Raw genomic sequence first — 16915 nt, 5'->3', positions numbered from 1 at the left:
GCTGATTTCCGGTCAAGTCCAAATTTTCCTATATTCAGAGCGTCAGCCTTATCTAATCTAAGTAGTCTGCTCCTGAGCAACCTACGTTTCTGTTGTGCTCATCACTGAGGATCTAAACTTGCAGTGTCCGAACTGAACAGGGAACCTTTTCTTTCAAGTGCTGAAAGAGTAAAATGTCTGCGAAAATGGTCTGTGGGGCCAGGAAGAAGTGATGAAAATGGCAGATGTTACAAAAGGAAGGGCTCTTTGTTAACTGCCCATCCAAGCAGCTTGATCTCGTCTGTCCACTGGTCACTACATGGGGCCCGGCTGCTGGAAGCCGTTTCTCTGGCCCTGTCACCGGTTCTGCACAGAGCAGGAAAACCCCAGTTACTGGTGGAGAAGCAGAGAAACGTAAGCAATTAGAACTATTTGTAGGATCACGCTGGGTCTAAATTATGCTTTACCTACTTGTCAGATGTTCATGCAAATGACCTATTGTTAATGGTTAAAAGGAGTCCCTGTATTGATCTAATTTTTTGGATTCTGAAAATCACTGGAAGTCTCAGGGGAAAGACACATCACCAAGGCATCTGACTTAGCTTCATGGGAATATTATTAAGAAATACTTGAGAATGAAACTCCAGCTTTGTGATACTTGCCTGGTGGGATCTCATGGAGTTGACTTAGTTTAGGATCATCTGAATTCTCAACAGGAAATTAATTGCAGTTTCAGTCGTTCACACTTAAATGAAGCTATAGGGTGAAATCATAGAATATATGCATCTACTACTAATAAGTAATATGGAGTTTACATTGTTGGTACAAGGGAAGAATATACCGGCATTATAACTGCCAAGTCATCAGGAGCAAAACCGTACGCACAGTCTGTAAAAGGAGGTGAAACAAGAAAGAGTAAATATTTGCTTAAAAGGCTTCAGTCGTAAATATTGGTAGCAACATCTTTCTTTTACATGAGAATAATAGATCAACAAAAGGTTTTTAATTTAGAATGTGCTTAAACACAGATAAAAAGGCATAAATGGATGTGAGCGTTCTGCAGGTGCAAAGGCTGGGTGCAGGCAGAGGGTTGATTTGTCTTGACACACGTCCATAGCGGCTATGGAACAGCTGTAAGCTGCTAGGGGCAACCTTACCCCCCAGCACACAAACCCCACTCTGCGAGCAGAGATGGGCAATCTGGCATGGGCAGAGAATTTGGGCTTGCTGCTTTAGGAACAGGTCTCAAGGTGTTACTGCAATGAATTTATTACTTATGCTCACAGTACAGTTTCTGATGTCACCAAAAAGGCTCCAACCTTTAGTCCGTTACACCTCAGTGACTGCCCTGTGTAAACATCACTGAATCCTTAGTGAAGCACACAGTAGTTGTTTCCAGTTAATTCCATACCAGACTGTAGGCTTTTCCACAAAGCAAACCAGACAGTCTAGCAAACCTTAATTAAACAAAGTCTCAGTTAATCAAGAGGAGAGCTTAGTTTAGATAATCATTTATTTTTGATCTGAAAGAAAAGACATCTGTGCTGTTATCTGAAGTCTGTTATTTCAGTGTGTCAAGATTGGCAGTGGGGTCTTCAGAGCTGTGTGCCATCATGGTACGTACTTGCACTGTTGGGCTCAGGAGGAAAGGCCACGAAACCCTTCTCTATGCCGGTTGGAATTGTTCTGAAGAGACAGAGTCAAGGTTGTGTAAATGTAATTCAGTGTTAACTGAATGACACATCCAAAATTCTGTTTGATGCCAGGGTCCAAGAGGACAACCAGGGGATGTTGGCCCTGTTGGAGAAATGGGTTTTGAGGTGAGCTTTTAATTATTTGCATAGTAATTACAAAAACTCAAGCAACTGAATAAGCCTGGACAGTATGTTTAGAAACTGTTTTAACTATTTTTTTTATTACCTGCAGCTGACTTAAATACCATGAGCTGCTGAGAGATTCTCTTACTTAAAGCTGCTACCAAAAAAAATGTCTAAAATAAGTAGTTTTCTGTTTTGTTTTGGTTGGGGTTATTTGGAAGCACTGTTTTTGCAGTTAGTCAGTACGGCAGCTTTACAATTAATTGTATGTCCTTGCAAACGGTGGATGAAGAAAAGCTGCGGGCAGTCTTCTTCCTAACTTCTGCTGATATGTTTTTTTTTGTTTTTAATATCTCTTGGAAAGAAACATGACAGAATGTATGAGCCACGTTTGCAGTGAGGTAGCTGAGGGACGAGCTCGCTTAGAGCAGAAGCGCTTATCACCCAAATCCCGGTCTTCTGACCGACTATCGAAAGAAGCTCTTAATGTAAACTTTGCAGGAAGCAGTCTGGTGCCATTAACTCTTTAAGGGCAGAAAACGCCAAAAAGAGCTTTGCTCTCCAAAGTCTCTGTCTGCTTGGCTCCAAGCCTAAACAGCAACGGAGCTGTCTGCCAGGTTTACAGAAGACAGATGATTGCTCAGCCTGCCAGTAATTTGTCATGAGAGGTACAGGCGCAGTGGTGCTGCTGAGTCTTCAATACATTCCTGATCCGCAGGGCCGTTCCTCTCCCATGCCCTCCTTTCTTTTCTTCTGCTGGGCTCTAGGAAGACCAAAGAACTGTGCTGTCCTAGTTCTGATTTTTCAGACATTTAACTTTCCCAGTTCCTCATGCCGTTTTTCTGCTTGAATTTTGGCTGTGCTGTTCGGTGGTTGCGGATTTGTTGTTGGTGACCACATGTAGCTCTTGTACCGTGCAGGGACCTCCAGGCCCCGAAGGAGAACCTGGCCTGCAGGGAGAACCAGGCGCAAAGGTAAATGTTGAAATTGGTCTCTCTTTTGTTGTTCATGTTTCCAAATTTCCACAAAAGCGAATCAAAGTGATCCGATTCATGAGCCAGGTAAATAGTGATGCAGGAAATGGGCCATGAGAAATACTGTTATTGTCACGATGACTGCATTATTTGTAAACCCTGTCATTGTTAAGAATAGTGTGCCTTAAAATCCGGTTGTTTATTTTCCTCCTGATGTTCCAGGGAGACATTGGACCTGCTGGGAAGGCTGGAGAACCAGGTGCCCAAGGTTTAAGGGTAAGCTATGGATGCAAATCTCCTTCCAAAAAGGAAAGTATGTTACAGATGTGTCAGAAATGCAGGTTGAGAGACCTTGGTTTATCAGAAGAATTAAATAAGAAGCTATTTTGTGATGCCCTTTTAAAAAATGTAATATTGTAGAGTATTGATTATAACATTAAAATATTTCTATCTGTCTCATGTCACTGAGAGACATGAAGAGTGGTTTCAGCATGAAGGTAAATTCAAGGGTGTCCAGTCTATCTGCAAAGATTGCAGCACCCAGCAGTGCTGTGTGTGGACACTCATTCTAGGGGAGATAATGGAGCGTTATATTCTCAACAGAGCAGGGTATCTCTTTGTACCACCACCTAAAGCAGCTGCTTTGCTTCTGGTGCTGTGGATGGCTCATTTGGCGCTTGATTTTCCCAAGTGCTTCTACCCCTGCTTACTCTTCCCATGTGTCTTTCCCCCCTCATCTGACCCAAACAGTTGCCTACCTTTGAAGGCTGAAGAAACCTTTTCAAGTGCTAGAGGCAGATTTTATCCAGGACACTTTTAAAAGAGCGTAAACAATATAATTTCAGGCTTAAACCTTAAAGCTCTCTTGTTCTGTTAGCTCCCTGCTATCATCTTTTCCTCCTGCCCAAAATCTGCAGGAAGCTGTGTTCCATACCTCTGCCTGTCCTTGGAGAACAGTGATTTCTGGTGCTCTTCCCACAGTGGATGGATGCTCTGGACTTTACCATACTGCTACGTCTGAAATCCTATCCTATCCTATCCTATTAGCTATTAGTATAGGGCAGCTTGTGTTTGGTTTTTTACTGTCTGCATAAAAAGTTGCAAGTTGCCAGTGTCTTTACCTGAGAAATGCAAATATTCCACAATGCCATGGTGCCAATGCTGTTGGTAAACGATGAGGTTTTTCATGGCCTTAAACCGAGTCACTAACCATACCAAAATAGCTGTTACCCACATAAACATGGACGTTTCAGAATGGAGTAGGTACATTTTTGAGGTTACCGTAATTACATGTTGCATACTCTGAAACCCACCCATCTCAGTGCCACTGTCCGAACTGCCAGTGTTACATGTGCATAGCATTTTTCCGATGTTGATCATCTTTTATGTTTTCCTGTGTTCAAGATTCCCAAGTCTGTGACTCTGTCGCTTTAAAGCAGTGAAAAATGGAGACAAATAAACTACAATAGCAAAATAAAAGCTGTCCAAAAGAATAAATGTGTAAAACTAGTCTGAGTTCTCCCGATTTCAAGAAGTTTAGGCAATAACTGTTCTGAACTGTTCCTTTCTATAAGGGTGAACCAGGATCCCCAGGAGAAGACGGTGTTCAAGGAAAAGATGGCCCAAAGGTACATTCAGTTTTTATAGCAGATGGAAAGCAGTCAAATTAGCTTAAGGACCCAAATCTCTTTTTATCTCATGTTGCACCAGCTCAACAGAGCCCAGTTGAGAGCACTTAGTTTTAACACAGGAGGCCCTGTACATTATAGGCTTTCCTGGGCCTTTTGGGCTCATTCCTACCCTGCAAGTGCTGCAAAGTTGAATGGCTCGACAGAGAAATGCAAGCAGGAGAACTGAGCATGGCTTGTTTATGCGATCAATTTATCACAATTAATCAATTGATCAATTTATCTTTATCAGATCAGTGCTGGGCCAGGGACTGTGACAGGTCCAGGACAGGGGATGTTGCAGAGGACACCCTCAGGTAGTTTGTGATGGATGAGGCAAGATCCAGCTGTAAGAGCGTATGAACGGGATAGAAAAAGCTTTACCCTAACTTGGAGACTATCTGAATTTGACTGCTGAGATTCCTATCAGTTTTAGTGTGCTTTTTATCAAACTTGGAAGATTCAGAATTCGTTTTTCTCAAGAACAAGTAATGCTGTAGCAGCAGCTTGCCTAACGTTGGGGGGTCTTTTGCTTTTTTTTTTTAGGGAGACCCTGGAGACCAGGGACTTCCTGGAGAAGGTGGTGAAAAAGGAGAGATGGGGTTACCGGGAATTGCTGGACCCCCTGGTGAACCTGGCATAATGGGCATTCGTGTAAGTGTCTTCGGGTTTAAGAGGAAATTTTGTTCGCTTGCTTTTTTTGTAATTGTTTTCTTTTTAAGCTTGCTTGCTGCTTTTATTTTTTTATTTTCTAATTTCTATTGCAATGAGATACGACCACCTTTAAATCAGCTTGCCTCACTTGTCTATGTGGTTCATCTTTTCAAGGGTGGTAGAGAGAGGAGACAAGTGTTTTTCCTACCTTAAACCTCAGGCCAGATAGTGATGCCCCATCACCTGCCACCCAGACACATACACCACACAACCTGAAGCCTCTTCCTTCAGATCTCTCCTCTCTAGACAGCTGTGTGCCACCAGTCCCTATCCCTGCATTCATTTGAAGACTGAGCAAGCTTAATCTCATTCTTTAGTGTATAAGAATACCCAAAGAAATTGGCAAGATGCACATACTGTCACAAATTGTGATCTCCCCCTGTAACGAGGCATAGACCGGAAAAAGGAAGGAGAGAAAAGGAAGACAGAATTTTATGATTCCATTTTGTTCTTGAAAGGCATTATTCTTTAACTAACTTCATTCTGGTGCCTCTGTGAAAAGATTCAAATAAACATACCACGAGAGCACCGGTTGCCGTAGCTAAAACAGATTGCAGATGGAGAGAAATGGCAGCAAGCATACGCAGGTCAAACAGTAAATGAGCACTGGGATCCATAGATCAGTTTGCGTGGTTATTCTGGCATCAATCCTAGCTGCTGAAATCCACCTATAAAACCTATTTTGCTGAAGTTTTCTGCAACTTCTTACTGCGCACCAATATTCTGGAGCACAGCTTTCAAAGCGAGTATGCAGCCTCAAGTCAGCCATCAGATTCCCTTACCAAAAATCACGTTCCCTCATTCGCAGTCCTCTGGCTGCCTCCTCTGTAGCTGTTAATAAACGTGACGTGGAGGGCCCAGCTGTCAGCGGCTGCGAGCACTGTCCCTGTCCTCTGAGCACCACTGCTACAACTGGGTCTCTTTAGCCTTGGGTTCTTCACAGGAATACTCTGTTAGTGAAGGGAAAACGCTCTTCTAATTGTCAGCACACTTAGTGTGCTACTGAATGATTTTTGTTTCTGATAAAATTATATCACCCTGACTTTTTTTTTTTTCTGGTTTGGGTTGGCAGTTCTGGAGAAGCCCGAAAGTTTCACACATTGAAATTATCATTGAACAGCTCAGCCCTGGCATATCTACGTTATATGTTATTGTACTTGCATACAGTAAACAACATCAGCAGCGCTGATGCCTCAGTGAGACAGGCGGCTCTGGCAATCCCGTGTTTGAGAGGATGTGGTTAGTGGAGGATTTTTTCACATTTCTGCTCCATGCATTCCAAAGGCAGAGCTGCCTTCCTCCCTTCCCATCCTCCCTGTGTCCGGGAGCATTCACATCACAGGTTTTGTTTGACCTCCTCCTAGGGATGCGGACAGATCACATCATCGTGGTCTGAACGTGGAAATCAGTTTCCTATAATCAACTGTCACAGGGTTTTATTGGGGGTGAGAGGAATACTAAGTTGTCCTTAAACAAAAGCTTACAAAGCAACAAATGATCTTCACAAATTAATTCAAACTATATTTACCCTGGCTTATCACCATAATTACTCAAAAAAAACCTCCAAATATATCTCCCTTTATCCCACAACTGATGTTAAATTACCTCTTCTACCTCACAAAGCTTTTGGGTAAATGGAAAACAGTGAGCGATGGGCAGCTCCAGCCCTCTGGGAGGCTCAGTTTTTGGAGTGACCCGCAGGGCAGCAGCGCTGTAGCTTCATGGCACCCTTCACCTGCAGGCAGGTACCAGCACGTACCGAGTTACATCTCTGCTCTGCAGCACCTTGTGCCAGGGCCCTGCTCTTCACAGCCCCAAGGTTTTGTTGGTTTTCCTCTGTATTGTATTCCTCTAAATCCAGGGTTTGCCTTGGAGCTTTTTTATTTCTAGGGTAATATTTTCGGTGTGGACAAGAATTACTGTGTTTTCCCCCTGTTTTCAGTGCAGTTTCACTAGTTTGATAAGTGATTCCTGATGCTTGCCCAGTTATTTCTGCTGTAACCTGAAACAGTCTTGCTAACTTGCTCACAGCCACAGTTAATGAAGTTTTTCCTCCCCGCTCTCTGTTACAAAAGCCTGCTCAGTTATCCAGTTTGGAGCACAGTTTAAACGTGTTTCCAGGGCCTTTCTCAGTAATTTCTTTTTCTCCCCCTAATAAATGTACAGGGTCCTGAAGGAACACCAGGAAACCCAGGTCAGAGGGGCCGTTTAGGAAAGAAGGTAACATTTCTCATCTTCCCCCAGTTGTTTCATTTTAACTGAAACTCAGATTTACAATACAAAATAATTCCACTGAACCAAGTCCATCCCTGTTTTATGTGGTGCTTCAAGCCAACTTCTTTTCTTGCTAGCCATAGCAATGTGAATTGTCATCATTCTGCAGTCAATAATGTTCAGGAACTTAGGAAATCTAAATTTGTATCAGGATGTGATTTTGCAACTCTGAGCGGTTATGCTGCTATCAAAAGATGTTAAGCTTTGGCTAAAGCAAAACACAAAATAGAAAGGCTTTAGGAGAGGTTTGGGTTTTTTCCACTGCAGAGTTCTGGTTTTCAGATATTCTGAGAAATACAGTAAATGACACAGGTAAATGTAATACTTCTGTTTCATAATGCTTATATACATTGGTTAATAATAAATTGTGTTTTTAAACTTAGTATCAATCTCTTGTTGTTTTTAATATCATAACACCAACAGGGGGAAAAGGGGCAGCTTGGCCCTCCTGGAGAAATTGGACCTGCTGGTGACTCTGGCCAACCTGGAAAAACTGGTCCCAAAGGCGCAAGAGGAACTCGAGGTCCCTTGGTTCGTACAAAACATGCTTATCTAGAAGCTCACGTATTTCTGGTTTTGCAGAATCTTTTCTCTCTACGGGAACAGACAAGACATAAATATTTTGTTCTGGTAGCTGTAGATGCAGGCAGTGTCTGTCCCCATTTGTGCCTTGGTCTTTCAGCATCGGAATGAGACTGGTGCCCCTTTCCAGATAGAAGTGTGGGCCATGGACCTGGATGGAGTCTTCTCATGCTCTGGTCAGGTTCCTGGTCTGAGATGCAGAGGAGCAGCATGGCAGGACATGCCATGGAGCACTCATGCCCCACAGTCCACGTACAAACTCACTGCTGTGGCTGCTTCTTGAACCTCTCCAGCTCCAGAAACAGGAATCATGGGGTTTGCTATTACATAAAATAAGGCCCACCCATAGCAGAAACAAAGCATTTCAGATGAGGACTGCTACTCCTATTGATCGGGAACCTGATCCCAAGTTAACTATATTAAGTGTGTTTCCATTAATTTTATGAGCTACTCTCAACACAAGCTCCCCAAGCTCGCTCCACGCTGTGTGGTAGATGCACAGGCACATGCAGCCTCCAAACCAGTGGGGCAGTGTGCTCATCTCACTCTCCAGGGCCCAAACCTGTGGTCACTGAATGCAGCACCGTGAAACACAGAAGTAAAGTAACTGTCTAATGGCCAATGTCTTCAAGAGAAGGACTTGAACTCAGCTTCCTAATAGGAGTTTCACCCTCAGCTTCTCTTGGCATCCTTAGTGTTTATAAACAGAGTTTCTCCATACCTCTGAAAGCTCAGGCCCTTTTGATCTTAATATGCACAGGGATTGTAAGGTTAGGACTGAAAATGTTGAGCGTTTTTTCCAAGAGAATAGGGAAAAGCCCAGTAATCGTTACCAGATTAAGCTGGACCTAACAAGGAAGTTGTCTGTGGTTCTCAGTCTCAGTATTTGAAAACTTTTCTAGGTGATAACTTTATAGTGTGCATTGTTGTAACATTTTACAGGGGAGCTCATTTTTCTGTCACTGGTTATTGCATTTAACAGGGACATCCAGGAGGAATGGGACCTGAAGGAGAGTCAGGAATACCAGGTTATGGGGTGAGTTTTTCACTGCATTCATGTTGACACAGATCCCTCAGGTAAGTCTGTGGTACTCTACATAATTTCACATATCAGAGGGATCTGTATGTAGAATATACAAATATCTTTAGGAGTGTCAGATACTCACATATATTTATATGACACCTGGTTGCCTACTCAGAAATACTAACCTTAAACAATGATAACTGGTTTTTTATGAGTTCACTAGCAGTTGTTTTTACCATAGATTTGAAAGCCTTGTTTTCCAATCCACCCCACTCTTTGTGAATAAAGTTCCTATAAAACTAATGATTATGAAGAGAGTTCAGCAACCACCACCACCTCTGCTTGCTGTCTGGCCAGGCAGTTTCCCTTTCAGCAACAGAACCACTGGTTGAATGAGGTTGGTTGAAGAACATAAAGATACTGTGCCTTTCACTGAAAAATAATCATGATCACCATCATAGATGGATCAAGTCCTGCCCTTGTACATCAGACTGCTCTGTCTTTTTTCCAAGCAGATATTTCCATCAGTGGCCCTAACCCTGAAATGAGAACCAGCCCAGCTCCCCTCCCATCAAGCCCTGTCAGATCCTTGGATTTCCCAATGTGCTCAGAGCTTTTCCTCCACTCAATTTTATGCCTGGGGCAGATAATGTTTTGCCACATCGCTCTTTAGCATTATTAGCAGGCAGCAAAAAAATGATAGTAGCAAGCACCTAAAAGAAAGTTTGGGATTAATTATTTCTTTAAGTATTTGGTTTTGGACTAATTTTGGGGTTTTTTTTGCTTCTATAGGGACACCAGGGTCCTCCAGGGCCCCCAGGACCACCAGGACCCAAAGGAGAAAAGGTATGAAGATGGATTATAGTGTCTCACAGTTTGAGTAATTATAAAGGGAGGAAATGTTCACTGTTTTCTACAGCATGCAGCAAAAGCCACTGTTTGCAATATTTATTATATTGTGAGCGAGCAGAAGAAGAAATGCAAAACTGGAGAAATGGATCATTCAGAGGCAGGGTCTGAACTACACGGCTGAATCGTTTCAGGTTTAAAAACACAAGGTACCCATTGTGAGAAGCACATTCTGTTGTATCAGATGTGAGCACTGCTGACAGAAATGATCAGAGTGCAGCCAGCTAAGTACTTGCTTAGCTTTAACCTTGTAAGTACACCCATGGATTTTGCTGAAAGTCCAGCTAAGAAGGCCAAAAGCGTGTGCTTAATATAAGATGTTAGAGGCAGGATGTGGCCTCAGTGCTGCTCTTTCAGTGTCAAATTCACTGTTGTTCTTCTAAGCCTCGAATTCTGCAAACAGATTTGTGTCCCGACTGAAGTCTGTGGCCCCAGGCAGGTACAAGATTAGTTTGGAGCTGCACCTGACAGAGAAACACATTCTTACATTAGGGACGGCGTTGCATTGAATACTGCTAATAGGCAATTAGTGGTGATAACATAAATTGGTTCTGATATGATTTTCAGAAACAATAACTGAAAACTACATTATTGGAAGCTCAGTGTCTAGCTTGCTTGATTGCTTCTGAGAAAGCACTTTGATGCTCATTTGAAAACCTTCCTCATATTTAAAATGATGCCTCTGCATTAAGTATCGGTATTAAGTCATCTGGAATTGGTAATTTTTGTCTATTAGTTTGGATGGCAGTTGTTTCATATTTAGAATTCAGCAGAGTTCAGGTTGACTGCTGGAGTCTTCTGTGCACTCAGTTGTCTATTTTAAGTGTATTTCTCAAAACAGTGGAAGAAATTTTCTCTTTTCCTCTTGTCAAATATCCTGTTTATCCTCTTTTTTCATTAAATAAAGAAATGGTTCCATGGACATTTTTCAAATACTTTGGGTTTTTTATAGTTGCCTTTCGTAACAGAGCAAATACTTAGGTTTTTTTTTTAATCCTAAATGTCTTTAGGGCATTTAGATGCATGTTAAAATGGAGTTGCCATTTCCACTCTATTAGAACTATAAGCATCCTTTTCACTTCTAGCATCTACACAGTATGCTTTCTGGGTGTCTATTAGCATTTGAACATGTGTGCATTCTGGATGAGATTGAATATCCAGGTTAATATTTTTCATCCTTCTCTTTGTTTTAGGGTTACCCAGGTGAAGACAGCACAGTTCTTGGACCACCCGGGCCCATAGGTGAACCAGTAGGTCTTTCTTTCTCCAAAAACTTCTCTTAGTGCCTCTCCAGACAAGAGACAATGCAGGCTCTTTCTGAAACCTTATATCACTGTCTCAGGAGTCAGTGCCCCCTTGTACAAAAATGTGGAACGATGGACCTTTAATTGGTAATCCCTCCATGAAAAATGCGGTCATGTGCTTTTTCCAGCTTCAGAGCGTGTGCCCTGTGTTTAATTACACTAATGCCATCAGTCTGTGTTTAGACCAGCACTTTTTGGAGCTGAATTTTACCCTCTGTGTTTATCCTAAATTATACCTAATTGCTTTACTAACCAGAAACATGTTTTGACTTACTTCATTATCACTACAAAGCTAATTTAGCTGATTCAGAGGGCACCGCGTTTTGTAACCGTTTTTTACTAAATTCATACGTGGGCGCTCGCTCTCTGCAGCAATTTTGAGCAGATCTAATAAATAAAATGTCATCTCACAATCTTATTAAAAGCGTTTCATGTCCAGGCTTTGATTGTGCCAGATGTAATACTCATACGGCCTGCTTCTCCTCAGATTAACCTTAATATTTATCCCTCACCACCTCAAAAGGCAGGACCACAAGACCTTGATGGAACTGAAGGCAGAGTCTGGACTAGGTTCATAACTTAATTATGGAAATGCATGAGAGAAGAAACTCCAGCCCATTCTGCTGTAGCCAAACTGGCTCTGTGATGCTGACTGATCAGACCTTTCAAGCAGGGCCTTCCCACCTTGTGGGTTCCCTCTAGGAAACGTGCCATGAGGCTGCCGAAACCTTGGGGAGAACACAAGGAGTTGCATAGCAGTGTCTGTTGGTGGACGTGCACTAGAAGTGGCTGATCTGTTCATTTCTGAACTGAAATAACACATTGCAGTTACTGATGCCTGGCCAGCTTTTCATTATGTGCTTTTACTTAAGATATAGGTGGGGGAAAAGGCAGTCCCTTATTATTTCATCTAATGATTGGCTGAAAGTCTTGGCCATTCGTGCTTTCTGTGGGCATCATCCCCTATCCCATCGTTCTCCTTTGACTGACGTTTGGTCCATTTGCTGCAAGGAGAGCTAAAATTCTGGGGAAAAATCCCGTTTCTTGTGGGACTGCAGTAAGGCCCTTTCCCTGCAGTTAAGGCAGTGAAGTGTCTAATTGCAGCAGGAAGAACCCCGTGACACACAGATCACACCATTCCGTCTGCTCCTGTGCAGCTCTCATACATGTGAGGCATGCTGAGAGATTGAAATTGCCTTTTTATTAGAACAAAACAAAAGTTAAAGCAGATTCTGGGCATAAGAAGTCATTTCAGAAAAGAACCCCATTTTTCAAGTGTTGTCTTACAGAAACCATAAAGGAGCTTTCCTTGCATGTCTTGAAAACAAAGTCTCTTCATTTATCTGTGAAGATTTTTAGTTCAGATACATATATGGGTACAAACCTGGAGAAGTTCTGCTGAGGCCAATACTCCTACTTTATTTGTGACCATGTAAGATCTATCTTTTAGCTTCCAGTCTTCAGTTATTTTAGGCAGTGTCTACTGTCTGGCTGCAATGCATGTTGCTTAGAAAAAATTGTGTTTATTCCTTTAAACAAGCCAAGTTCAATATTTGTAATCCTCAGTTCCCTCTCGATGGTTATCCTGTTTTGAGAGGAATCCCAGCTTTATTTCTGTACTTCACTTCAGGATTGTTTCAGCCCAGCTGTTACATTTTGCTCTTTGATTTCCTCTCCAGGGTCCTAGTGGTGAGCGTGGAGACAGAGGAGAACCTGGCGATGAGGGCTACAAGGTAATGCCGCTTGGTTTTCATTCTTTGGTTGGATGTGGCACGCCGTGTATGCATGTGGAGGGCTGTAGCAGAGGTCTGTTCTCTCACAAGAGGGCAGAGAAGCACTTGGTGGTGCCTCGCTGCACTGACGAGCACCTGGAACACACTGGAGCATCTTTCACATGAGAGGAAGCTGGGAGAGCTGGGACTCCTGAGCCATCACAGAGGAGGCCTGGGTGATCTCAGTGTGTGTAAATACCTGATGGGAGGGAATGATGAAGGAGCCAGACTCGTCTCAGCATTATTCAGTGACAGCACAAGAGACAAAAGGCACAGACTGAAGCACATGAAATTCCTTTTGAATCTTGCTTTTTACTGTGAGGATGACTGAGCACTGGAATGGGCTGTCCAGAGAGGCTGTGGAGTCCCCACCTGTGGAAATACTCAAAACCTGACTGGCCATGGTCCTGGACTGCCTGTTCTACCTGTCTGTGCTTGAGAGGAGATCATCATTAATGAGGGTGCCCTCATTCCTGGGGATCCATTGGGAAAGGGCAGTGTCAGGAGGAAGGAGCCAGGCTCTGCTCTGGGATGGCCAATGCCAGGACAAGGGGCAATGGTCCCAAGCTGGAGCACAGGAGGTTCAAGCTGAAGATGAGGCCAAACTTTGTGAGGGTGAGGGTGGCAGAGCATGGCCCAGGCTGCCCAGAGAGGTTGTGGAGTCTCCTTGTGTGGAGACCCCCAAAGCCCTGAGGTGTTCCTGTGTGACTGCTCTGGTGATCCTGCTCTGGCAGGGGTTGCACTGGGGGAGCTTTGCAGGTCCCTTCCAGCTCCTCATATTCTGGGATTCTGTGATCTGGATCTCAAGAGATCCCTTTCAACCTAAACAATGCTCTGATTCTGTGATAATGTATTAACATTTTGCTCTGAAATTTAATTACTATTTCTTTCTAAATCTAATCCTAATAATTGTTCATTAATTCTATTCAGTGTCTCAGCAAATACAAAATGGGTGGTAACTTGTGCTAATCACCGATGCAGTTTGTTTGCTGAAATACAAAAGAGACAGTCCTTGACGTGGAACATCCTGATTGACACAGATAATACAGGTGGACATAGTGATAAATCCAGGAACTGAATATGATCTGTGCTCACAGAAGTGTTCAAACAATACAAGATTCCCACTTGCAGTTTGGAGTTGAGGATTCCAAAGAAGAAAACCTCCCTAGGGTCTGATCTCAGGAGAGCTGAGCATACTTTGTCTAGGCCATGCCAGTGGAGCTGGGGCCACCAGCACCTCCCAAAATGGACTGTACAGGGAAATCTGTGGCTCATTGAGCATGACGTCCTGAGTTGCCTGTACTGCAATGTGCTGTATTTTCTGCTTCCCAGGGTCACACAGGTCTCCCAGGGCTTAGAGGACCTATTGGACAACAGGGGCCTCCAGTAAGTGTTTCAAACAAGTGAGATTTCTCTACTGGCTCTTGAAAACCCATTTTCATCTGCATTGAAATTATTCTCTTTCATTTATTTAATGTATGTTCTTTCCAAAGGGAGAGCCAGGTGAACTGGGAGAGCAAGGACTGAAAGGAGAAAGAGGGTCAGAAGTAAGTAGAAAAATGAAAAGGATTTTACAGCTCTGGTCTGTCAATGAAGCCTCCTGGTACTGCACTTTCAAAGGCACCTGGAAATAAGGAGTTTGCTACAGAATAGTAGAGGAGTAATGACAGAGTCATGAAGAAGATCACAGAGTAAATATTTCCCTATAGAAATAGTGGTTCTCCTTGGTAGTGCATTGAAAATTGCCAAAATATTTTATATTCTCCCAGGGGGTGACTTTCATTGCTTGTTGAGATTTCAAAATATTTAAGCTAAAAGCTTTCTTACACCACCAATTGCCATTGCAGCTTAAATGAGATATTTGGTCTGAGAAGTTCCACAGTGCAACTCCGTTAGAGTTTCAGAATTTTCTAGGTAAATACAAGGCTCTGTGGTAGATTAGGAATGGGGAACGAGAAAGGAAAAGTGATGTGCTTGTCAGCCTGTAATCTACCCGTACTGCCTTTGACGAACTGCTCGCAGCACGGGATAAAACCAGGCGTTTCTCTGTCTTCCTTGGAGAACGTTCTCTGTGTGCTGCAAATGCCCCTCAAAGTACGACTGCCATCTTCAAATACGGAACCGATATCCAACCTGGAGCAACTCGTGAGAGCCTAAAGGTGTATGCAAAGACATTAATAGTGGAAACATTCATAGACTCCTAACTGCAGTGGCATGGCTATAGCAAGCCTTACAAAACCAGTCCCATAAACAGAAATGTTGAATAGTCTGGGTTTACTTTATGTGGATTCAGAAATTTTAATGAAAACTTTATAAAGTTCTTTATATATACACATCCCAGTTCTGACTTCTTTAACAAAAAGGCATCAAATTAAGGAATAGAACACGATTTTGCTGATTTTATCGTATTTACATGAATTATAAAACATTTACCCGTGTTCACTTTATTGCATGAACAGTATTGCAGCATAGTAGCTTAGCATCACTGTTGCTATAAGAACAATGTTTAAAATAATCAATCCAGAAAATCTGGGAAGCTTTTTTCTCCTTGATCTATGCTGACAAGTGGTGTTCTTGTCCCTGCTGTCTGAGTGGTTTTATCTCTTAAAGGCAGGATAAAATTCATGCCATAGCTCTTGATATTCTGTCAAGAATATCCTATAAATGAAATTCTGAGATGATTTTGACCCATTCTGAACTTTTCTGGCTCGATGCTTGGCCTCCTGTGTCATTCAACCACTTACGAGAATGTTGTCTGCTGTCAGAGTCATAGTGAAAAGCTTTTTATGCCTCTTGTTCTGAAAACTGCACTTTACCAATTCAGGAAACAGAAAAATATGTACAATTCTACCAAAAACTTACTCACTTCTACTTGAAAAACTTTCTGCTGTCTCCTGAAATGGAAATAATCTGGTCCAAAGCCAGGCAATGCCAACATGCGTACGAGAGGGGAACAGTTCTCAGCTCTTCCTAGGGGACTGAGTTTAAGACATTTGTCAGTTCACAAGTATTTATAACTTGTGTATAATTTATTTATAACTATATAAATTGGATATAATAACTTGTATATAATTTATTTATAACTTTTAGGGACCCACAGGGAAGAAAGGAGCAACGGGTCAGGCTGGCAAACCTGGAATTCCTGTAAGTAACAAGATTCTACAGCTTATCTTGGGGTTAGAAAAGAAAGAAATAACCGATAGAACAAAAATTGTGTCGTGCCAATGGTACCAGAAAGCCTTGTGCTTACTCTAAAGAACCTTCACGTTATCAAGGAGGTGTGAAGGAACCTTTGTGAAAGAAAAATAATCTTTGAAATTGTGTTAGATTATACTGAATTATGGTCAGCTACTCAACACTTGCAGCTAATGTAACAGCAAGGTCTTTCCCACTTGTAAAGCCACTTAATTAGACAACGTGTGCATGTGGCTCGTTGTCCACGTGCAAGTTACCGCACCATATTACACAGAACAGCACTGCGGGTCACTCCTGGCTCCCATCTGCAGCCTGCGGAAGCCCGGATCCACACTTCCATGGTGGACACAGCTGGCAGATCCCTTGAGGTTCACTTCTTTCTCTCGCCCGCCCTGAGCTGAAGTTGTAATGCTCCTTCTTGGTTTTCTGGAGACAAGCTGAGGGAGCAGAAAGAGCAGGAAGCAGTAGGTGTTCTGTAAACATAAGCCAGAACAAAATGCGTCACGGCTGTTTTGGTCCCCCAGTAAATAATGCCATATTATTGTAAATAACTTTTACTACCTTACATCAAAACAGTGTCGGTAACCAGAGAAACACAGCTGCTTCTCAGAGCTCATACCTGCTGGGCAGAGTGCAGGAAGAGCCTTTTGAAGGCAAGGAGGCTGTTTGGCTTTTGTAAATAATCAGCTCTTCCCCCTGGAGGA

At 42.7% G+C, this 16915-nt stretch overlaps 1 protein-coding gene across 1 annotated transcript in view; it reads left to right on the top strand.

The window, feature by feature from the left end:
• LOC104546866 (collagen alpha-1(XXIV) chain-like) overlaps window positions 1–16915 on the top strand; it is a gene marked incomplete at its 5' end in the record, with an annotated part of 48889 nt that overhangs the window by 13643 nt on the left and 18331 nt on the right. Inside the window, 14 exons of the mRNA XM_010192368.1 lie at window positions 1746–1799; window positions 2717–2770; window positions 2993–3046; window positions 4345–4398; window positions 4984–5091; window positions 7318–7371; window positions 7849–7956; window positions 8990–9043; window positions 9824–9877; window positions 11134–11190; window positions 12924–12977; window positions 14349–14402; window positions 14510–14563; window positions 16107–16160. Coding sequence (XP_010190670.1) covers window positions 1746–1799; window positions 2717–2770; window positions 2993–3046; window positions 4345–4398; window positions 4984–5091; window positions 7318–7371; window positions 7849–7956; window positions 8990–9043; window positions 9824–9877; window positions 11134–11190; window positions 12924–12977; window positions 14349–14402; window positions 14510–14563; window positions 16107–16160 — 867 coding nt within the window. The remainder of the gene's footprint in view (window positions 1–1745; window positions 1800–2716; window positions 2771–2992; window positions 3047–4344; window positions 4399–4983; window positions 5092–7317; window positions 7372–7848; window positions 7957–8989; window positions 9044–9823; window positions 9878–11133; window positions 11191–12923; window positions 12978–14348; window positions 14403–14509; window positions 14564–16106; window positions 16161–16915) is intronic.

Source organism: Mesitornis unicolor, unplaced genomic scaffold (assembly GCF_000695765.1).
Source record: "Mesitornis unicolor isolate BGI_N332 unplaced genomic scaffold, ASM69576v1 scaffold15499, whole genome shotgun sequence".
Lineage (NCBI taxonomy): Eukaryota > Metazoa > Chordata > Aves > Mesitornithiformes > Mesitornithidae > Mesitornis > Mesitornis unicolor.
This window is presented reverse-complemented; position numbering and strand designations above follow the sequence as displayed.